The 24,166-nt window shown below is 49.1% G+C and overlaps 1 protein-coding gene across 1 annotated transcript; it reads left to right on the plus strand.

Moving 5' to 3' along the window:
- Positions 1–9,532: 9,532 nt before the first annotated feature.
- On the plus strand, positions 9,533–24,047 carry Gipc1 (GIPC PDZ domain containing family member 1). The gene is made up of 7 exons (XM_036188788.1): positions 9,533–9,613; positions 18,542–18,862; positions 19,612–19,797; positions 19,892–20,072; positions 20,590–20,702; positions 21,746–21,827; positions 21,949–24,047. The coding sequence occupies exons 2-7, from the start codon at positions 18,575–18,577 to the stop codon at positions 22,098–22,100; spliced, it is 1,002 nt and encodes a 333-aa protein (XP_036044681.1). The 5' UTR covers positions 9,533–9,613; positions 18,542–18,574; the 3' UTR covers positions 22,101–24,047.
- Positions 24,048–24,166: the final 119 nt, after the last annotated feature.

Raw genomic sequence — 24,166 nt, forward strand, 5'->3', positions numbered from 1 at the left:
TCTCAAAAAACCAAAAAAAAAAAAAAAAGAGAGAAAAGAAAAGAAAAAAAGAACAACAACAACATGATATTGACAGAAAAATTGATCAATGGATTCAAACTAAAGACCCAGACATAAGTCCACATACCTATGAACACCTTGTTTTTGAAAAATAATCCAAAAATACACACTGGGAAAAGATATTATCTTCAACAAATGATGATGTAATCATGTAGAAGAATGCAAATAGATCCATATATACCATCTTACAAAAAAACCCCTCAATTCCAAATAGATCAAGAACCTCAACAGAAGGTTAGATACCCTGAATCTGACAGAAGAGAGCGTGGGGAATAGGCTTGAACTCATGGCACAGGAAAAGACGTTCATAATAGAACACTGATACCACAAGCACTGAGAATAATAATTAATAAATAAGACCTAATGATGTTGAAAACTTCTGTATGGCAAAAGATACCATCATTTGCATAAAGTGGCAGCCTAAAGAATGGGAAAAGATCTTTACCAATCACACATATTATAGAGGGCTAACATCTAAATTATATAAAGAACTGAAAAAAAAAAACTGGACAGCAAGAAAACAAATAACCCAATAAAAAAAATGGTATATAAATCTAAACAGAAAATTCTCAAAAGATGAAACACAAATGGCTGAGAAACACTTAAAGAAATGTTCAACATCCTTAGTCATCAAGGAAATGTGATTTAAACGACTTTGAAATTTCATCTTATACCAGTTGGAATGGCCAAGATCAATAAAACAAATGACAGCTCATGCTGGTGAGGATGTGGAGTAAGGGGAACACTCCTCCATTGCTGGTGGAACTGTAAACTTGTACTTCCACTATGGAAATCAGTGTGGCAGTTCCTCAGGAAGCTGGGAATCAATCTACCTCAAGATGCAGCTACATCACTCTTGGGCATACACCCAAAGGTCTCTACACCCTAATGCAGAGAAAATTTGCTCAGCCATGTTCATTGCTGCTCAAGTCATAATAGACAGATATTGAAAACAACCTAGATGTCCATTAACAGATTAGTGAATGAAGAAAATGTGGTACAATTACATAGTGGTTTAGTATTCAGATGTTTAAAAAAAATCGAGATTTTGCAGGTAAATAGATGGAGCTAGAAAACACTCTAAGTGAGGTAACCTAGACCCAAAAGACAAATATTGTGTGTATTTTCTTATATGTGGACATTAGCTGTTAAGCCTTTGATAGTCATGCTATAATCCATATAATCACGGAGGTTATGTACAGAGTAAAGGACTAGAGTGGGGATCTCCCTAGGAAAGAGAAATAGAATATATAGTTATGGAGAGACGGGGGGGGGGGGGGGGGGGGGAGGCTGGGTCAGCAAGACTAACCGGGAGGGAAGAGGAGACTCAGGGAGTGGGTGCAGGAAGGAGGACCGCACACTAAGGCCATTTGTGGCGACCTGCTACTGGAGAAGCTTCTGGGAATATATACACATATGAACAAATGTAGTCAGACTTTCCTTTGGGCCTCCAGCTCTCAAAAAAAGACAGAAATGTATTAGCTTAGGCTTTTCTCCAATTAGCTCTTACAACTTAACTGTACCTGTTTCTATCAATCTATGTTCTGTCATGTGGCTCCGTTACCTCTCCCTCCTCCATATCATAGGTCTGACTCCTTCAGTGTCTTGCTGGTGTCTCTTTGCAAGCCTCGATTCTTCCCGAGTCCCCCCCCCCCCTCTGGAAATCCTGCCTATTCTCTCCTGCCTAGCTATTGGCCATTCCGCTCTTTGTTAAACCAATCAGAAGGTGCCTTAGGCAGAGACACATCTTTCAGTGTACTAAAAGATAATCCCATGACAAACAAAATATAAATGGAGTCACCAAATAATGGGGGAGGCAATGCCCCAACTAGACATCTTTCTCCACCAAGTGAAACCTCCAGTGCCAGAAATAGGTTACATCTAGATGAGTCATTGACCAAAGGGATCCCATGGGAACCCCCAAACAATCAGGCTATTGCCAAGGCTCTTGGTTGCTGTCCACAAACTGAGAAAACCATATTGCTGAAGACAACACCTTCATATCTCATTGAACACAGAGGAGTTGAGCTAGTACCAACTAGATCCTTCACCCTAGTGACTAGTGTCCATGGTAGTGGAAGGTACTCTTTTTGTGCTACCAGAGGAGGAAGGTAAACACCAACCCAACTACAAACCCCTTGACCTTCGATGATGATCTGCCTGCAGGACATGCTGGTGCAAAAGCTGTGGGGGTAACCATCTGTGAGGACATGGTCAAAAGAATGACCCATGCTGAACAATGCCTTGGGGAACTGTAAGAGAGATGGAGTAGATAGCTGTTCCATGACCTTGAAGCACCACCCCTAGAGGTGCAGCAGGTACCTGCTCTACCTGCCTATGACCTTGAAGCACATGCCCCTGGGGCATGGCCTCTAGGCTACCCTAAGACCCAAGATGTTTTTAGGCAGTCTCTCTTCCTTCCCTCATGGAACTTGGATACGGGACTGACTCCCGGAACAGTGGAGACTGCGCCCCAGCACTCCAGAACCTGTGACAATTCTGTTCTGTACGGGGAGTTTTTCTCCCCTAATAAATTCCTTTGCCCTCTAAGTAGACTCCATAGATTTCTCGATTTAGAGACTCCAGGAGAAAAGGCAGAGGGCCTTTTACCTCAAGTGCACTTTGTTCCTTGTATTGTTCTTGGATGTCAGAACACAGTATAGAATCCAGTCTGGAGAAAGGATGTGTGGAGTGCTGGCCCTGACTCTGGATATGGCCTTCTGCCTTGCTTTGTGCTTTCCCAGATAGAAATAAAATGTAATCATCTAATGTGTTTAGCAGAAAACATTTCAAGCCAGGATAACATCACACTTGGCTAGCATTCATGCTGTGGCTAGTGTGGTTCCGTTCACTGCTCTTACTCAACATTATGTGAGAAAGAGCAGGAAGCAGAGCAGAAATGTATAAAGTCTATCGTTTTGACGGGGAAGGGGTGGTTTTAAAATTGCATGTAAGGCAAGCACAGAGGCAACAGCTCTAACTCTGTATAGAAAGAGGTTAGCACTGTTAAAGAGCCCCCCTGCTCTACACCTGGACAACAGGTAGACCTTCAGGGAAAGAATATCAACGGAAAGCTTCATCTTCTGAAAACTCAAATTCTTTTGGAAAGAGAGAATCCATACTGTCACTCAGTGTGTAGTTTGAATAAGAATGGTCGGCATAAGCTCATACATTTGTATGCTTAGTTACCCGGGCACTATTTAAAAGGATTAAAGGATTGGGAGGTGTGGCCTTGTTGGAGGAAGTGTCACTGGGGGTGGGCTTTGAGCTTTCAAAAACCCATGTCAGGCCTAGTCTCTCTCTGCTGTACAGATCAGGATGTAGCTCTCAACCCCTTCTCCAGCAGCATGCCTGTCACGCTCCCTGCCACAATGACAATGGACTGACCCTCTGAAACTGTAAGCAAGCCTCCAGTTAAATGTTTTCTTTTGTGAGCATGGCCATGGTCATAGTGTCTCCTCACATTCATAGAGCAGTAACTAAGACGCATGGGCTCCCTGTCCCCAAATGGCCACACAGGGAAGCACTCCTTCAGAGTCAGCCTGGAAGGTGCATAAAGGCCAAAGCAACTGTGGTCACCATGATCTAGCCACAGTGTAGGGACAGGCTACATATAAAGCTGGCGTTGGAACTTGGCAGCATTATCGACATGCTACTGGTTTAATGGTTATGCAAAATACAACAGCTAGTGGGTCACCGAGGCTTGACCATGGTCACAGAAAGCTACTGAGGCCAGGAAATGTGTGGCAGAGTCTGGTTCCCTGCAAGCAAGCCTTGAGAGGCCACTGAGAAGGTAACTCTTCAGTTGCAATGGAGACTCCAGAATATTGGAGATGGCAGGACTATGTGACATCGGCCAAGGAAAGCTTTAAGTGTGGAGCAGCGCTAGCCCGTGGAAGAGGGCGCGTGATAGAGACTGCAGAGCTGAAGAGGAGGGCTACCCAAGCCCTCCGGAGCCCAGATGCTGCAGGATTTGGGTTTGATTCACTGTGAGCCAGTCTTGGCTTGTCAAGTCTCCACTCCTCCCTTTTGCAAGGGCAATGTTCACGCTGTGCCATCGTGCATCCTGCGTACTGACTTGATTCTACAGGGGCTCTGTCTTAGTTTCTGTCGCTGTCATAAAACACCCTGTCAAAAACAGCTTGAGAGAGAAAGGGGTTATTGTGGCCCAAAGTCCTACTCCATCATGGTCAGGAAGACGACAGCAGGAATGTGCTGGCCGTCACAGTGTGTTTGCAGTCTGGTAGCAGTAGGCTACCCGGTCTCAAAGCCTGCTCTCAGTGGCATGCTTCCTCGAGCCAGGTTCCACAACCTTCCTAAACAGCACCTCTAGCCGGGGGACCAAGTGTTCAAACACATGTGCCTGAGGGTGACTGACCGGCTTCAGTCCTAGAAGACCTTCTGGACTTTTCAACAGAGTTGGGACTCTGAAGGCTTAAGGCCTTTTAGAGATGGACTAAATAAGTTTTGCAATATGAGATGAAGGAGACTTAGGGCTAAGGGTGTAATTGTTACTACTTAGTGTGCTGTGATTTGGTGTCACATTGAGAAAAGATCATGTTGTGCCTGTCTTCCTTGTCAGCTTGACTGGATTTAGAATTACTGTTGCAAGCAGCAAAGCTGGAAGGGTGGATCTAACTGATCTTTTTTTGTTTTTGTTTGTTTGTTTTTTGTTTTTAGAGACAGGGTTTCTGTGTAGTTTCGGTGCCTGTCCTGGATCTTGCTCTGTAGCCCAGGCTGGCCTCGAACTCACAGAGATCCGCCTGGCTCTGCTCCTGAGTGCTGGGATCAAAGGCATGCGCCACCACCGCCCAGTTCTACCTGAACTCTTTCACATCAGATATGGAACTACAGGATTTTGAGTTTGTCTTGCTGGGTTTTGGTCTTGTTTGGTCCAATATTTCCTCTCTATGCCCTGTTCCTCCCTTTTGGAATGGAAATGTCTATTCTATGCCATCGTATGTTGGAAGTTTGTAATTTGCTTTTTGAATTTACAGAAGGTTGTAGTTAAGAGACTGCCTTCAGTCTCAGGAGAAACTTTGGACTTTTAAAACTGTATCGAGATTGTGAAAGACTATGGGGACTTTTGAATTGGACTAAATCCATTTGTTTAAGATATGGCCACAGCCTATAGGGGCCAGGGAATGGAATGTAGTAGTTTGAGTGAGGATGACTCCCATAGTTACATGTTTTTTGTTTGTTTGTTTGTTTGTTTGTTTTGTTTTGTTTTGTTTATTTGAGACAGGATGTCTCTGTATAGCTTTGCACCTTTCCTGGAACTCGCTTTGGAGATCAGACTGGCCTCGAACTCACAGAGATCCACCTGCCTCTGCCTCCCCAGTGCTAAGATTAAAGGTGTGTGCCACCACCACCCGGCTAGTTTCATGTTTTAATATTTGGTCCCCTCACTGACAGGCATGATGGCACACACCTTTAATCCAGCACTTGAGAGGCACAGGGAGGCAGATGTCTGAGTTCGATGCTTGTTGTTCTACAAAGCGAGTTCCAAGACACAGCCAGGGCTGTTACAGAGAGACTTTATCTCAAAACACAAAACAATAGCAAAAAAAAAAAAAAAAAGGTTCCCAGTTGGTGGAACTGTTTGGGAAGGATTAGGGCTAGAGTTAGGGTGTGTCCTTCTTGAAAAGAATGTGTGTCACTGGGGGACTTTGAGTTTTCAAAGACTCAAACCATTCCCAGACACACTCTCTCCTTTTGTCCCTCTCTCCCTCTCTGCCTTGTACTTGTGGATCAAGATGTGAGCCCTTAGCTGTTCCTGCCACTATATCCTCACTTTACTATCTTGGACTCTAACCCTCTAAAACTGTAAGCTCAAATCAAATGTTTTATAAGTTGTCTTGGTCATGGTGTCCTCTTTATGTTTGTTTATTTTTAGAGACAAGGTTACTCTGTGTCTTAGCCTCTCTGTCTATAGACATGCTGCCCTTGAACTCATCAAGATCCGCCTGCCTCTGCCTCCCAAGTGCTGGGATTATAGGCGTGCGCCACCACCCAGTTTGTGTGGTGGTTTCTAGCTCCTCATTCCTTCTTTGTAAGTTAGTTGGTATTTCATAACAGGGATTTTTCTATCTTTTACATTTTTATTTTTAAAAGTGTGTATTGGTGAAATTATTAAGGCCACTCCACATAGTTAAAAGAGAGGTTTATTTTGTGGGGTAACTTACAAGTGAAGGATAGGTAACAGGGTCTGGGAAAGGTGTGGCACAGTCTGGTGGTGTTCTCTGGAGAACTCTGCTCGGTCTACGTCTACGTCCAGCGTCCAGGGTCCCAGAACCAAGAGAGCCCGTGCATCCGGATTTTGGGTCTTCAGCATCTACTCTCAGCCCCGCCTTGTGGGCATGACCGTTACCAAAGCCTCATTGGGGGTTGGGACTTCCAGGTCAAAGCTGGAATAGCTACCCACTACATCTCCCCCTTTTGTCTAAATAAAAAGGTTCTAACCTAATACAAGACTATATACAAAGAAATGGTTATCAAATATTGTCCAGGAGTAATGAGGGATAATGACCTAGATGAACAATATCAAGCAAGAAACACATACTAAAATCTAGAGAAGTCTAGAGCGTGGGTAGGTGGCATGTTACAAAGATCATTCCAAAAGGTGTCCTATCCTAAAGAACCTGAATCTAATACTTAATATGTCCTATCTAAGCTATTATATATGTATATATACTAAGTTGTAACTATAACTGCTAATCTTCAACCTCTTCAAAGACCGGAGAAGGAATATAATAATACCTGAGAAATGGGAGAAGCACGCAAGCAACTTTCGGGAGTCTTGCAAGAGTAGACAGAGACAGCTGGCAGCCTGACAGTCACCTAATGTTTCTCATCATTGTTGGTGCATTCAAATTGGCTACAGGCCTAGAGTATCTGACAGACCATTTTCAGGAGCAGAAATTCTGAAAGACCATCTTACCCTGTCTTGGCAGAGTTTAGAAGTCACTTTTCTTTGTGTCCAGAAGGACAGCATTTGTACTGTCAGCAGTTGAGGCAAGGGCAGTTCTTTGCCCAATAGTCCATTTTGTGCCAAGAAGACAAACTTCCAAATGGAAATGTCTTAGAAGCCCGACATTCTCTCGGGATCAAATTGGTGCTGCCAGGAGCAATTGTGTCTTGTGTCAACAAAATTCTAAGTTATTTAAATGCCATATTCTGTAGGTCCATGAAGTGTTTGAAGATTACCTGTCCATCCGACCTATGTATCTGTAAATCTGGATAACCTAACTAACATAGAGATGACAAGCATAGGTGACTATAAATCTGTAAGTCTTATCTACCTAAATAACCTGAGGACTAAGGCTTCATGTAAATAAGGTAAACAGTCTATAAGCAAATGTACAGTAAAGGACGATGACTTCAAAATTGTGACAATACATAAGATATTTATAACAGAGGTAGGAATATATAGTGCAATATGCAATATGACAATAATCTTAAATATATATCAATATACAGAATATCTTAAACAGAAGTAGAATATACATATAGTATGACAGATACAAATTATCAATATACAAATATTTCAAATAAGAGTAAAAATATGTGTACATTATAACAAATATAGTTCTGTATTTGTATCAATATACAAATTATCTTAAACAGGAATATAAAAATAGTTTATATTTGTATCAACATATAAGAATTCATAACTGCAAATTATCTAAGGCTCTATTTTACTAAATTTGTTTACTAGTGTATACAATAATCTACCATAATATCTTATACCTATCCATTTCCATTCCATTTCTTCTTTTCCTTTTTTTTTTTTTTTTTTTTGAGAGAGTATGTGTGTGTGTGTATAAAGAGACAGGAAAATGAATGGCAAGGTGTGTCCACAATAAACTCAAGAGTTATATGGAGATAAACCCATGAAAGGCGAGTAGGGCCAGGTGGTGGTGGCACACGCCTTTAATCCCAGCACTCGGGAGGCAGAGCCAGGTGGATCTCTGTGAGTTCGAGGCCAGCCTGGTCTACAAAGCAAGTTCCAGGAAAGGTGCAAAGCTACACAGAGAAACGCTGTTTCAAAAAAACAAAACAAAACAAAACAAAAAGAAAGAAAAGAAAAAAAAGGCAAGTAGGAGACATGGCTTGCAGGTAGACAGTCAGTCTAGAATCCACCAATGACAGTGGTTTATTGCAAAATACTGTGTGAAGATGTGTCACTGTGATTTGCTCAATAAACAGCTGAATGGCCAATAGCTAGGCAGGAGAATAGTTGGGACTTCCGTGGAAAGAGGAACTCGGGAAGAACTGAGTGTGCAGAGACGCCAGCAAGACACTGAAGCTAGACTTATGGTACAGAGGAGAGGTAACTGAGCCACATGACAGAATGTAGATTAATAGAAACAGGTTAATTTAAGTTATAAGAGCTAGTTTGAAAAAGCCCAAGCTTTTGTAATTAATAATAAGTCTCTGTGTTGTTTTTGTGAGCTGGCGGCCCAAAGGAAAGTCTGACTACAGCCGCTCAACCTTGGGCACTTAACCAGCATGCACAAGAACATGGTTTGATTCCCAGCACAAGAGGAGGAGGAGCTCTGACAAGTCTCCACCTTAGAGCACCTAAAGAAAGAGAAACTCAATTTCTTAGCCTAGCGGTAGTGGCACACACTTTTAATCCCAGCACTGGGGAGGCAGAAGCAGGCAGATCTCTGTGAGTTCAAGGCCAGCCTGGTCTACAGAGAGTTCCAGGACAGCTAGGGCTGTTACACAGAGAAAACAACAACAACTAAAAACAAAAACAAACGAACAAAATACAAAACAAAAACAAAAAACAGGAGGAGGAGGAGAAGGAGAAGAAGAGGAGAAGCCTGCACTGGTTGGTCTCCATCTATGATTCTGCACAGTAAGTGCTCAACTGGTAAGTCAACTGTAGTCTTCTTACACAGCTTTGCTAGCAAAGCACTCTGTAGCTCTCTGTGCATCTTCGGAGCCTGTACACACTCTCTCCATCCATGTGTCAGTAGAGCCAGGACCAAGCCTGGTACCAGGCCGGGGCACTGAAAGACTGAATGAATGCACGATTGCCTTTGTCTATTGTGTGGAGTGGAAAAAGCAGAGACACGCGGGACCCTTCCCATTCACTATGGCCCACTCCCTGGAATCAAAGCATCTCTTTGGGAGGGAAGCTGGGCTGGGGGCTGCTTTCGGCCCTCTCGTTGACTTCCTAAAGATCCCGCTTTCCCGGATGCCGAGCGCAGTCCTTCAAAGCCCGTCATCTGACTCTTACCGCCAGCTCCCGCCCGGTCCACCCGTCCGCCCACCCGCGCAGCCCCGCAATGGCTCAGCCCGTCGCCATTTAGACCAAGTGAGGTCGGACCACTGCGCGCGCGGCGTGGGGGGCGGCCGAGGCGCGGCGGAGGGATCCCTCGGAGCGTTCCGACCGCAGGCGCCCATTGGCCGCGAGTGCAGGCGGCCGCCGCTGATTGGTCCGCTCGGGACGCCGGCCCCGCCCAGGTACCGGAGGCCGAGGGAGAAGCCGGGCGGAGTTTCCAGAGGACCGAACCGGGCGCGCGGGGTGGCGGCGGTGCAGGTGAGTGTCCCCGGGCCGGGGGCGGCCTCCCGGGCTTGGAGCCGTGGCGGTGGGGTGGGGCTGGCCGCGTCGGGACCCCAAAGACGGACCCCGCCCCGCTGGCCGGGGCCCCCGGGCCGCCCCGCCCTCTGCTCCCGGGACGCTCCCTGTTGGTGGTGGGTCCCGACCCCTCCCGGGCCCCTGCCCAGAAGCTGGCCGCGGGGGCACCGAGACCACCCAGGTCCGGATAACCAGAACAACCGCAGCGATAGTTTGAATCCCCCCTCGCTAGCCGGGACCCAGCGCTTCCTCGTCAGACGCTTGTAGTGCACAGCATTGAATCAAAACAGCCTCCTGGGAGGGGCTGTTAACTTCTTTTAGAAGTGAGGCATCAGGGCCAGAGAGGTGGAGTGTCTCACTCCAGGTCACACAGCTAGTAAGTGGCGGGTGGGGATGAGGGACCCATGCCTTTAGGTCCAGAAACTCGTCCCAGAGATCGTCCCTGACCAACCCTGCACGCATTGCACACCGCCGCCCCCGTAGTCACTTCGGAGCCGCACCTGCTGGGTTTTGCTTCCTTCCCCGAGCCCACAGGTCGCTAGACAGCTTCCAAGTTGCTCTCTCTCGTGTCCCTTCTCTTGAGCTGGAGAGGCAAGGCCCAAACACCATGGGCCCTTTAATCCCATGCCCTCTCCGTCTACCCTGTCTCTCTTTACTGCGGAGAGAAATGACTGGGAGTGTAGAGGCTGGGTGTCTCGGGAGCGGGGCTACGGCGGCCAAGACAGGGCAAGCACCGGCCGAGCGATGTGTTCACGCCCCTAGCCCCCGCCCCGGAAACACTGGAGAGATGAAACCTTCAGGATCCGGTTTTTCTAGAATGAATCAGAGGCCTCTCCGCCCTCTTTCCCAAAGCAGCACTGTGCTGGGGGTTAGGAGGGAGGGACAACAGAGGAGCAGGTGTGGTGTCCCCTAAGCCAGGCTTTATCTGAGCCCCAGGAACCCCCTTCCCTACTTCCTGCTCCTCCCACTTAGCTCTTCTGTGACTGCGGGTTGCTGAGTTTTAGGCCCTTCTTGGGATGAGAGCGCTGGACTCCGGAAATCCATCCAACCCACTTCCCTTCAGCTCCTGCAGACAGCGGGGAGGTGCTCAAAGCTCTCTAGCCGTTATGTTGGTGAGGCTTGGGCCACAGTCAGGGCTGTAAGACATTCATTCTACAGTTCAGCCCTTGTGGAACTCAAGGCCTCACATGCCAGGCAGGTGCTCTACCTCTGAGCTACACCCCCATCACCTACATATACTAAGCAGCCCTGTGCCAGGCACCATATTTTGCTTGGAGGGGACTGTTCTCCAAATGCAGGACAGAATTCTCATTCTAGTGGGGAACAGGCCACAAATTAACATGGGCAGCCATTGCAGATCCTGGGCATCACTGGGCAGGGGGAGATCACACACATCCTAGACATTGCAAAGTATAGACTAGCTGGTATAGAGGATGGCACTAGAGATGGATTCTATAGAGGTTTGGGGTGCCTGGTACACAGGACACATTTTTTTTTTCGAGTTTTCTCCTATCTGGTGAGCTCCCTTTGTAAGGTCGGAGGTAGATGAATGATGCCACCTGGTTTGCATTTTAAATAGACACAGGCTCAGAGAGTGCATGCTGGGAGTTCGATTCCCAGCACCCGCATGGTGGTTCACAACTCTCTCTAACTGAAGTTCCTTCTGACCTCTTCAGGCACCAGGGCACCCAAGTGGTGCACAGGTGGACATGCAGCAAAGCTCTCATACACACAAAATAAAAATAAAATAATATAACTTACAAAATAGAGACACAAAGATAAATAGCAGCTGGGACATTGGGAGATGAGCTGTTAGGGTAGCATACAGTTAAGTTCATAGGCCTGAGTCCTGTGTAGCAACTCCCATGGGCTGGGGCAAGCCAGCTGCCTGGAGGAGTCAGGAATAGGCCTTGCCAGGCAGAGGATCTGGGTTGCTCCTGGGCCAGGGAAGGAAGGATGTAACAGTAATACAGACTGGAGCAGTCTGGAGGTGTGGGTCAGTATAGCCCTGCCAAGAATCCAGTAGGGAGGGGTGGGGTCAGCAGTGGAGTGCCTTCCTAGCAGATGAAACCCTCCAGCTTCTGTCTCTATGACTGCAAATAACACTTCCTGACGTGGTACACTAAAGTACTGAGCACGTCACATGCAGCAGTCTGTTGGAGTCCCATAAGTACCCCCGAAAGATGTGAACTCTGCAGATTTTCAGGTGAGGAAACTGGGGCCTCTTAAAGCTAAGCACTTGGCTTTGTGTCACTGGTGCGTGTCAAGGGTGGAACTTGACCAGCTGCCATACTGTGTCTCGGTCTGCAGCGCTTATTTACTAGTCACTCATTTTCCTCGATGGCTTGTGTCACTTAGCAGAGGGCACAAAAAGTAGACTAAACCAAAGCCGGGAGCACGTACAGAGAGAGGAGGCTGGGCTGTGGGCTTCTAAGACAGGGAGGAAACACTTACACACCCTAATAGTGTTCTGAGAGCTGTGCCAGGCACAAATATGGTTTCCTTTGAGCTCAGAGTGGTTAAGACACTTGGCCTAAACTGGGCAGTGATGGTGCACGCCTTTAATACCAGCATTCAGGAGTCATGGGCAGGCACATCTTAGAGTTTAAGGCCAGCCTGGTGTACAGAGCAAGTTCTAGGACAGCCAGGGCTACACAGAGAAACCTTGGGTCAAAGGGAAAACAAAACAAGGAATGATGATCAAAAGTATGCTAGGGAGGTTCTGCCACCACTGCTGCTCTCCGCTGTTGAATGTGGTGACATAATTTTAGAGGACAGTTCTATGTAATTCATTTCAGTTTACCTTTGTCAAATAGCTAGTGAGTGACTAGTATATACTAGGATACAGAACAGTGGACAGAGAGATGAAGGAACCAGTAAAAGACTAGTGCTCAGAATATATAAAGAGTTCTCACAAATCAATAATAAAAATGGTCATCCAAGTAAAGCCAACCAGCCAGGTGTGGAGCAGGCCTGTTATCCCAGGACATGGGAGGTGGAGGCAGGAAGATCTTCAGTTTGAGGCCATTCTGTATTGCACAAAGAGACCCTCCTCAGAAAAGTAAAGCAAAAGAAAACCATGCAAGAGCCATGCAGACTGTGGAGATGGCTCACTTGGTAAAGGGCTGGCTGTGCCAGCTGAATGTGACAGAACCCACATGAAAATGCTGGGCATGGTGGCTTGCCTTGTTACCCCAGCACTAGGGACATAAACAGGAAGACCTGTGGGGCTTATTGGCTGGCTGGTCTAATTGGAGAACCCAGACCCAGGAGACACCCTGTCTCAAAAAGACTAAGTGGGTCTGGGGACATGGGATATAACTTAGTGGTAGAGCCCTTGCCTAGCATATCTGAGGCCGAGTTCAGTTCCCAGTACAAAAGGGGTGGCGCACTGGAGAAATGGCTGAGCAGAATAAAGGTGGCCACCAAGCCTGTGACCTGAGTTTGATCCCCAGACCCATGTGGTAGAAGCAAAGGACTGACTCCCACAACCTCTGTCCTCACTGGCAACATGCATGCACACAGATAAATAGATGTGACTTTTTTTCTCTTTGAGACGGGGTCTCATTAAGTAGCTCTGGTTGTCCTACAACTTAATATGTTGGCCAGCCTAGCCTCAGTCATTTTAAAAATTTTTATTTTATGTGAATATTTGCTTGCATGCATGTCTGCGCACACAGGGCAGAAGAAGGTGTCAGAACTGGAGTTGGAGTCAGTTGTTAGCTTCATGTGTGTTCTGGCATTCGATTGGTTTTTGTTTGTTGTTGTGGTGGGGTTTTTTTGTTTTTTTGTTTTTTTTCAAGACAGGGTTTCTCTGTGTAGCTTTGCACCTGAAACTTGCTCTGTAGACCAGGCTGGCCTCAAGCTCACAGCCTGCCTCTGCCTCCTAAGTGCTGGGATTAAAGGCATGCGCCATCACCACCCAGTGGTTCTGTCCCAGAACCCAGGTTTTTTGGAAGAGTAGACAGTGCTGTAACCATTGGGCCACCTCTCCAACCCCAGTAACTTTTTTTTTTTTTAAGTCAAGTGATGACACTTGAGGGCCAGTATCCAAGGTTGACCTCTAACCTCCACATGTGCCACACATCTGTGGACATGAATGAGCACGTGCCCATGGAGCACGGTAAGGGCAGGAGACATGGCTGTGCTTGCTGCTCTTCTAAAGGACCTGAGTTTGGTTCCCAGCACCTGTGGGTGGCTTGCGACTACTTGTAACTCCATACTGAAGGGATCGGTGCCTTCGTCCTCTGCAGGCTCCTACCTATACATGCAATACAAAATACAGTCTTTTAGAAGGTGGCCACGGCACTCACCCCCAGACCTGAAGAGCTGGCTTTGCCCTCCAGGACCCACACAGTGGAGGCAAAGAAGTGACGCAGGCGCATTCTCGGGCTGACACACACACACTGAGCGTGCATGTATACAAACAGTAAATGTAAACAACATAGTTTAACAACAGGCAGCCCACTGAAAAGCCCATCAGGAGTGTCACAAGTGTATAAAAGGGGCTTGGCACCATGGACTCACCAAGCACAAAATCAGGCCTACCCAGCACTGCCCGGAACAGGTGAGGGCCATGGGGTGGGGCTTGTGCTTTCTCGGGGTGGGGTGGAGGGGAATGGCCAGTCCTGCTATCCTCCCTCAGCCACATAGGATACGCACTCCCCAACATGGCTTATCTGTGGCTGCTCTGTCCCCCACACTGAGCTCTCTCCCCTCAGCAGACAGTCCCAGCTGAAGGAGGTAAGGAGGGTGCAGAGAAAGCAGTGCAAAGGCCCTGAGGCAGCTCTGGCTTAACTGTGATCCTATGGAGGAGGCCCCAGTGGTTGATGGGAAGGAGCTATAAAGTCAGGTGTGGGGCATAAAAGTCGGGGGTGACAGTGGGATTCCTGGGAGAGCAGAGCAGAGAATGAAGTGATGTGAGGGTCATTCTGGCTGCTGCCTTGACAGGAAACTGCAGGGTAAAGGGCGCCTGAAAAGCAGAGGCAGCTGTAGTGTGGACGAGGGGGTGGAAATGGAGCATGTGGGTCGGAAGAGGGCTGCATGGTGGGTTGAGCAGAGAACCCTCTCAGGAAGATGTGATCCGGCCAACGGAGCGTTGGCTCCTCAGGAGGGAGAATCTGCAGAGCAGAGGTCCTAGGGCATGGGGACTGAAGAAGGTGGTCAGGAGTTGAAGGCAAGCCTGTACCACTTGGTGTGACCCTGCCTCAGGATGATGAGAGGGGCTGAGCCAAGGGTGCTGGTGTCCCCGCTCTCAGAACGATCACAAGTCTAAGCTCAGCCTTGGCTACATAGCAAGTTTGAGGCTAGCCTGGGCTACATGATCCCTGGTGAGGTGGATGAAATGTCGCTGGCTAGTTGTCAAAGCCAAGGAGCTTCCTCAAGGGATTACAAATCAGATACCATTGAGGGGGTGTGTGGCTTTTTTCTTTTTCTTTGGACATGTGACTTGAAAATGAAGTCGGGCTGGGTGTGGTCCAGTGATTGTTTACCTGTGTGCAGAGGCCTAGTTCCATCCCAGCACTACCAGAGGGAAGGCTCTGCCTCCTTCTCCCTCCCCCACTCCCTCCAGCCACACTTAAAGATGTGCTGAGTGTGAACTACTTTACCTCAGGGCCTTTGTACTGTTCCCATCTACCTAGAACATTCTTATCAGAGATGTTTGTGTGTGGGAGGTCAGGGAGTGGGTGTTCTAAAGAAGGGACCAGGGCTTCTCACATGCCACGCTTCTTTCACTGCCACGGGCCAGGCTCCCTGCTCCAGCACTACACAGTTCTCAGTGGAAGGTTAGCTCCAGCTGGCATATTGTACCTCTGTGAGTAATCCGAAAGATAGCTTTCTTCCAGAGGCCCAGGGCACAGCAGGGCACAGCTCAACAGGCAGCCGTGGGTAGGGAGGGTTCACCCCATGGCCACCTTAATACCCACTGTGTCTGCAGCATAGTGAACGACCTGCACCTGGGTGTGCTGTTCCTAGTCAGGGGTCTGGTTTCTTAAAATAGAACAGGCCTGAGCATGGTGGCAGACACTGGTATGCCAAGCTGCTTATAGGCTGAGGCAGGAGAATCACTGAACCGGGAACTGAAGACTAAGCTGGACAATAAAGCAAGACCTGGACTCAAAATAAAATAAGGCTGGGTAGTGGTGGTGCACGCCTTTGATCCCAGCACTGAGAAGGGCAGAGGCAGGTGGATCTCTGTGAGTTTGAGGCCAGTCTGGTGTATGAAGTGAGTTCCAGGACAGCCAGAACTGTTACACAGAACCCTGTCTTGAAAAACCCAAAGAAAAAAGAAAAGCAAAACAAACCAGTAAGTAAAAATGAATAAAACAAGTGCATGAATCCAGTACTGCTCCCAAATAATTTGTTTGCAAGAGAGAGAGAAGAAAAGGCGGAGGGCTGGAGAGATTGCTGCTGAGTGTGAAGACCATAGTTCGGATCCCGGGACCAGTATTGCCGGGGCTTGATGGCTGCCAGACCAGCCAAAGAAGAAAGAAAAAGGAGTAGGTGGAATGTGATAGAGAATACCATGTGGCATCCTTTGACCTCTGAGCACAGGGACACACACAACCTAAAAAATAAACGTGGTGACCCACACTTCTTTTGGCAGGGGTCGGGTAGAGTGAGATAGGATTTCTCTATGCAGCTGTGGTTGGAACTCTAGAAGATCAGGCTGGCCTGGAAGTCACTAGATCCACCTGCCTCTGCCTTCTGAGTACTCACCTTCACACATGTGAGTGTATGTACGATAATATGTTTGTTTGTTTTTTCCAGCTGAGGATCGAACCCAGGGCCTTGCGCTTGCTAGGCAAGCTCTCTACCACTGAACTAAATCCCCAACCCATAATATGTTCTTAAAAGGATGAAAACGGGTTCAAGCCTCAGCCCCCCCCCCCAAAAAAAAAAAAAAAAAAAAAAGGATGAAAACAGGTACAGGGCAACTTTTATGCTCAGCAGATAAAGGTGTTTGCTACTAAATCTGACCTGACCCGACCCGACACAGGCACATGTGTGCCCTGGCACCTATGTGGAGGTCAGAGGACAACCTCAGTCCTCACTTTTCAGCTTGTTGGAAGCAGAGTCCACATACCAGACTAGCTGGCCCATAAACTTCTCAACTCTCTGCCTCCACCTCTCACTGTAAGAACGCTGGGATTATCACATCTGGTGCTACGTGGGTTCTGGGGATTTGAACTTAGGTCTTCATACTTACACTGAGCTTTACCCACTAAACTCCCTGGTCCTTGCTTTTCAGACAGTAGACACCTTGTACTCCAGCCTGGCCACCAGCTCATGACAGTCCTACCTCAGTCTGAACCCACGCCGCACCGCTGTGCCCAGCTGGTGCTTATGCTCCTGCTGCATACCCATTGCACCTTGTCAGAACCCATACGTGCCGTCTTAGTCACTGTTCTGACACCACGACCGAGGTAGCTTACCAAAGCAAGCACTAATTAAGGGCAAGTCCATGGGCATCGTGGCAGAGAGCATGGCGGCAGGCAGGCAGGCAGGCAGGCAGGCGTGGTGCTGGAGCATATTTTATTCAGAGGCAGAGAGAAAGAGACTGGGTCTGGCGTGGGTGTTTGACACCTCAAAGCCTAACCTCTAGACACATTGCTCCACAAGGTCACTCCTAATCCTTCTCAAAACAGTCCTGTCAACTAGGGACCAAACATTCAGATATATGAGCTTATGGGATCCATTCTCGTTCAGACCACCGGCTCTTGTTGTCACTAAAGACCCATCTAGCCTGATACCATTACCGCCGTGTCCGATGTTGCTGGCCATGCTGTCTAGGAGCTATATTGCTCGGGAGAATTTTGCTCCAGTAATTATGTTTCTGTGGGGTACACAGTGCTGGTACCTCTCTTGGTTTTCATTTCTCTGAGACAGGGTCTCACTCTATAGTCCAGGCTGGCCTAGAACTCTCAACCTGCCCTCAGCTTCTCAAGTGCTAGAAGACAGATGGACACCACCACATTCAGCTTCCTTTTTCTATCAGCCTCCCTTCACGTATCTGTTTAAGTGGGCGTGGCCAGAGCAGGAGGCATTAAGGAGCTCTCATGGAAAGGAGTGAAGTCACAGCAGGTAGTGTGGAGCTGTAATAGGTGTCAGCTGTTATGATTACTGCTGTGGGGGTGAAGCTTCAGTTGGATGCTGGGATGAGAGACCTGGGGCTTTATTAGCCTATGGTCCACCACTGAGCTGCACCCCAGCATCTGGGTTCTACTCAGAGTCAGCCCTTTACCTTCCCATTTGTTGTGGGTGCCCAGCTCGAGTCCACTGCAGATGGAGCACACTCGGGCCAGGCAGACGTGCTGGCATATGCCTGTAATCCCAGCCACTCTGGAGGCTGGGCAGGAAGATTGCAGGTTCAAGGATCACCTGAGCAACTAAGAGATAAATGTCTCAAAATAAAAAGAAGCAGTCTAGGCATGTAGCTTAGGTACACAGGTATAAGGCCAAAATCTAACCCCAGTATGGAGGAAGGAAGGAGAATTGGTGGATTTGGTGAGAGCCTTGCACCTGTGCTGAACATGGACAGGGTTTTTTGTTATTACCCCTTAAACGATACAGTGGATCAAGAGTTTCCATAGATTTGAGTCTGTAGAGCTGATTCTGGTGCATGGGAGGGGCTGCAGCTCTGTGGCCCAGCACTAGCTAAGTGTAGGGAAAAGAAAGTACACCCTCAGCAGAGTGCAAACACAACACTTGTGTGACAGGATTCTGGAGGTGCCTGGGAGCCCAGAGTCAAGTCATCAGGGCTGGTTTAAAGCTCAGTGGGGGAGTACCAGCCTGCTCTGCAAACAGGACAGTGTTGGTTGGTGTTGGTATCATATAGTGGCACCCAGGGCTGTTCTCAGAGCATGAAGCCCAGTTCTCTCTCTGCAGGTCTCCTGGCCCAGCCCCCACCTCTGGCTGCCCATGCCACTGGGACTAGGACGTCGGAAAAAAGCACCACCTCTGGTGGAGAATGAAGAGGCAGAGCCTGGCCGGAGTGGACTGGGAGCGGGGGGACCCGGGCCCCTGGGCGGAAGTGGAGCAGGGGAATCCCAGATGGGCTTGCCCCCACCTCCTGCTGCCCTCCGCCCTCGCCTCGTATTCCACACCCAGCTGGCCCACGGTAGCCCCACAGGCCGCATTGAGGGCTTCACCAATGTCAAGGAGCTGTATGGCAAGATCGCTGAGGCCTTCCGACTACCAGCTGCTGAGGTACAGGTGGGGCCGGGGTCCCCTGAGAGCAAGCCACAGGCCTGGACATGCATTCTTGTGAGCTGGGGCTCAGGTGCTCATGTTCCCTGCTGGCAGGCAGCCCCTGGTTCTAGGAGGTATGGCTGCAGCAGGATACTGAGTTCCTATCTGGCCTTGAGAGGCTTGTACCCCAGTAGGTATGTGGGATGGGTTTCCCATCAGGCCTTGAGAGGCTTGTAACCTAGTAAGTTGTGGGGGGTGCAGGTGCTGATTTCCCATCATGTCTGGAGTAGCCTGGTAGGTTGTGGAGGATTGATGGCCACAGGTGGTAGCTGGATTTCTATGAGGCATTAGGAGGCCTGTGCCCCAGAGCACTATGGGAGTTGGAAGTCAGGAGCAGCTCATATTTCTCCATGATGCACTGGAGGCATGACCCCAAGATAGAAGCAGAGAAGCCACAGCAAGGGCAACAGTGGGGCTGAGCATTAAGTGGAGACAGGTAGAAAGCTAGGTGGAAATCTAGACTCCTTCATTCATTCTTCAGCATTTATTGAGTGCTCACTGTGTACCAAGCTAGCACTGAGTTCTTACCAGGACAGAGATCCTACTCACAACCTCTGATGTGTTAATAGTGATAGTGGACCTTGCCCTGGCTCTGGGTATCACCAAGCTCTGGGATAGGTATCTTTTTCAAACTCCCCTCCTCTCCCAAGTGTTAGGAAAGGGGACCTGGGGAGGAGGGGGATGAGCATCTCACCCCACCTCTGCAGGTGATGTTCTGCACCCTCAACACCCATAAAGTGGATATGGACAAGCTCCTGGGGGGCCAGATCGGACTGGAGGACTTCATCTTTGCCCACGTCAAGGGGCAGCGTAAAGAGGTGGAGGTGTTCAAGTCTGAGGAGGCACTGGGGCTCACCATCACCGACAACGGGGCTGGCTATGCCTTTATTAAGGTGCCCGGGTGGGTGGCACACCCTTAGTCAGTGGTCAGAGTCTGTTGTGGGACCTAAAGTGGAGCTTACAGGCCTGATGCCTACCCCTCCACAGCGCATCAAGGAAGGCAGTGTGATAGACCACATCCAGCTCATCAACGTGGGTGACATGATTGAAGCCATCAACGGGCAGAGCCTGCTGGGCTGTCGGCACTATGAAGTTGCCAGACTCCTCAAGGAGCTGCCCCGAGGCCGCACCTTCACCCTCAAACTCACAGAGCCTCGAAAAGCCTTTGGTGAGCAATTCTTGGGCCACCCACTGGGATGACCTTGAACACTTGAAAATGTGGTTTGCAGTACTGGGAATCACCAGCAGGTGGCACCCAAGCCTGCAATACAAAGTGGAGATGGCCCCACCCTACCCTAGACTTGGGTGTTGGCTGGCAGCCTAGCCTGAAGGAAGTTGCCCCCACACCTAACTTCCAGGAGCTATGCCCAGCCAAGTGCCCCCAACCCTGGCCAGCCCCCTCAACCTGGTGAAATGAGGCTTGGCTGCCCTGTACAACTCCCATGCCCTGCCCCCGTTTCTACCTGGCTTCACTAACTCTCAGGAATTGGCCTGAGGCGCCCCTGGTGTGGGTAGATAGGACTGATCTGGACCCAGTAGTTATACCCACCCCTCCCCAGCTCTCACCCCTTCAAGTAGAAACTGCCCTTGATTCTCTTCTCTCGCTTCTTTCATGCTTGACTCCCTCTGCCCTCTCCATTCATGCCAAGTCCTGTACTGTACTGACGGTGCTGAAATTCCCATAGATATGATCAGCCAGCGTTCAGCGGGTGGCCACCCTGGCTCGGGCCCACAACTGGGTACTGGCCGAGGGACCCTCAGACTCCGATCCCGGGGCCCTGCCACAGTGGAGGATCTGGTAAGTGGCCACCTTTGGCCAGTGACAGCATTCTTATTACCTGAAGGCCTCTGGACACCTCTGCTTAAGTCTACTCTACCTCTTCCCAGCTTGGGACCTTGGGCAAGTGAGACTTGGTTTTCCTACCTGTAAAATACAAGTCTTAGTACCCCCTTGTCAGAGTGTAACACAGACAAAAACCACAGCCAGGCATGGAATCTGAGGCAACTTAAACCACAAGAGCTTGTCACCAAAACCAAAATATATGAAAGCCAGCTCAGTGTGGACATGCACCTGTAATCCTAGAGACTTGGGAAGCTGAGATAGGAGGGTTTAGTGTTCAAAGCCAGTTTGAGCAACTTAAAAAATGTCTCGGGGCTGGAGAGGTGGCTCAGCGGTTAAGAGCACTGGCTGTTCTTCCAGAGGTCCTGAGTTCAATTCCCAGCAACCACATGGTGACTCACAACCATCTGTAATGACATCTGGTGCCCTCTTCTGGCCTGCAGGCATACACGCAGGCAGAACACTATACATAATAAATAAATCTTTAATTAAAAAAAAGAAAAGAAAATGTCTCAAAATAAGAATAGGTTGGGGATTGAGCTCAGTGGTAGAGCACTTGCCTAGCAAGCACAAGGCCCTGGGTTCAATCCTCAGCTCAAAAAAAAAAAAAAAAAATGAAAAGAATAATAATATCTGAATGTTGGGACTGGAAAGATGGCTTAGCAGTTTAGAGCACATGTTGCTCTTGCAGAGGAACCAGGTTTAGTTCCAAACACCCATAGTAGGTGGCTCACAACCACCCATTAACTCCAGCTCCAGGGCATCCAATGTCCTCTTCTGAGCTCCACGGGCACACACATAGTACACATACATGCATGCAGGCAAAACACTCCTGCACATAAAATAAACAAATGTAAAAACATAGCTGGGGGTGCATCTCTCTGGTAGCTGTTGCCTAGCGTGTGTGCGGCCCTGGGTTCTGTCCCCAGCACTGTAGACACTCACTGTGTATAGCAGCAGTTGTGTTGAGACTTCTGTGCTGTCTTGTCCCTCCTTCACAGCCATCGGCCTTTGAGGAAAAGGCCATTGAGAAGGTGGATGACCTGCTAGAGAGCTACATGGGGATCAGAGACACAGAACTTGGTGAGTGGGGCCCCGATGCCTGGGAGGTGGAGCAGGCTTCCGGGGCTCACCCAGGCTGAAGTGAAGCTGCTCCTTTTGTCCCTCATACTGTCTGTGTCTCTATCTTTCTCCTCTCTGACAGCTGCCACCATGGTGGAGCTGGGAAAAGACAAAAGGAACCCGGATGAGCTGGCAGAGGCTCTGGATGAACAGCTCGGTGACTTTGCATTCCCAGACGAATTCGTCTTTGATGTTTGGGGAGCCATCGGGGATGCCAAGGTTGGCCGCTACTAAGACTGGAAATGAACCTGGACCTTGAAATAACGTGGGCGTGGCCTGGCTGGGGCCTCCAGAAGGGGTGCCACAGCCACGACCTGAGCATCCAGCTTAGGCACATAATGCAGCAGCCTGGGGATGGCACGGGGTAGAAGGAGCCTGTGGCCCTGGCTCCACTTTATCACCACGGTGCCCAGCCTGGTTAGGGTCCCCAGCCAACCCCTGCTGGGTTCCCCACCTACCTCAGTAGAGTAAGCGCATGGGGAGGGACCAGCACTGGGCAGTCACCTCTGTCCCCAACACTTTCCACCCTCAGCTGGCAAACTGCCCCTCTGTCTCCCTGGACTTCAGTTCTGTTTGGGTCATGACTTCCTTACTTTACTTTTTTGCTTTGTTTTTTCAAGACAAAAATCTCACTATGTAGCCCTGGCTGTCCTGGAACTCACTATGTAGATCAGGCTAGCCTCCAACTCACAGAGATCTGCCTGCATCTGCATTGCCAGTGCTGGGATTAAAGGTATGCGCCACCACGCCTAACTCTCCCTACTTTCTTGACACCAGAAATGTAGAAAGGAGGCACAGCGCCCCTAGTAGAGGCAATAAAACTGTCACCTTTGGCATCTCCCACTTGAGAGGAGTCCTCTAAGTTGGGTTCTGTTACCTCCCGTTGAGTGGACACTGCTATGAACCCTGGTCCTTTTGCATCTCCCTTATCCAGTACCAGAGGAGGGGTGAGCAAGGCGGTGGCCCTGTACGCTCACTCTCTGGATGTAGAGACTCCTCTGGGAGCTGTTTGGCTTTGGGATAGGAGGGGTGGCCAGGGAAAGAATGCAGCAGCTGAAATCTATCTCCTGGATCCAAATTGAATTAGGAGTTGGCTGGCCCACTGCCCCCTCCCCCTGGCTCTAGGCCATCTAGCTTCCAGGCAGTGGTGGACATTCTGGCTTACTTGAGGTTCAGACCTGGCTCCCCACTCACCAAGGCCTCCCATGCCCCTCTCGTACAAGGAGGCAGCAGTTAGTGCCTCTGTGTAGGCAGCAAGGCCTGCTGCCCTATTGTGGTACCCTGGTTAAGGCTGGTTATACTTTGGGCACAGGCATCCATGGCACAGTGCTTCACAGGGATATAAACCTGCCAAGCTTGTTTTGACAGTCCATTTCATCTTAGGATTTAGGGAGATCAAGGAAAGGGTGGGGTGGGACCCCGGCCAGACCTGGAGAGAAGGGAGGCAGTTAGAGCAAGGGAAGCCAGGCCAGAGGTCCCTCTCCAGCGCCCAGGAGGAATGTTTGGGGGTGAGCGCAGCAGAGACTCGCTGCAGGAAGGCTGAGCAGGACTGGTCCCTGATCCCAGGCAGGAGATGAGTACTCTGGATACCAGACATTTATGTGCATGTGCCACTCTCAGGGTGACTTGCCATCCCTGATCACTGAGGTCGTTTTTCAGTACTGATGGTGGAACCCATGGCCTCATACATGCTAGGAATGCATCCTATCCCTGAATTATGCCTCAAGTCCTGCAATGGGGACTTGCAAGTCTGATGGGAGCAGCTGGGAATGTGTGGCTTTTTTGAGTGGAACTATGAGTAGTGGATGGTTGGTAACCACGTTGAACCAGGGTTGTGACCACTATGGGTAAGCATTGGGTCCTCTGAGTTTCAGAGAGCTGTGGGGTGTTGAGTGTGGTCCTGTAGCTGTGTACATGGATCTCAGGTGTATCCATATTTTGGGGTCGGGGTAGACAGCTAGGTCTTAAAGAGTGGCTAGAGACATGACCATGTGGCTCAGGTGGGGCAAGGTCTGGGTGCCCATGGCATTGGTTTGTGGGGGACTATCTCCAGGAAGTGTGCTCTAGGACTGTAACAGACTTACAATGCCAAGTGAGATTTACACCCTATGCTAAGGTGTGCGCAAGCATCAGTTTCAAGGGCTCTGTATCTGGGATATTAAAGGAGTGGATTTTAAAGTCCGCACTGGTGGGAGCTGTCCAGTGTTTACTTGCCATTGTGACTGACCCGGCAGTGACTGTGTGTTCTCCTCAAGATGTAAAGTGAGGCTGTAGCTGTGGGTGCAGGATATGGCTCAGGT

The sequence above is a fragment of the Onychomys torridus genome, chromosome 5 (assembly GCF_903995425.1).
Source record: "Onychomys torridus chromosome 5, mOncTor1.1, whole genome shotgun sequence".
Classification (NCBI taxonomy): domain Eukaryota; kingdom Metazoa; phylum Chordata; class Mammalia; order Rodentia; family Cricetidae; genus Onychomys; species Onychomys torridus.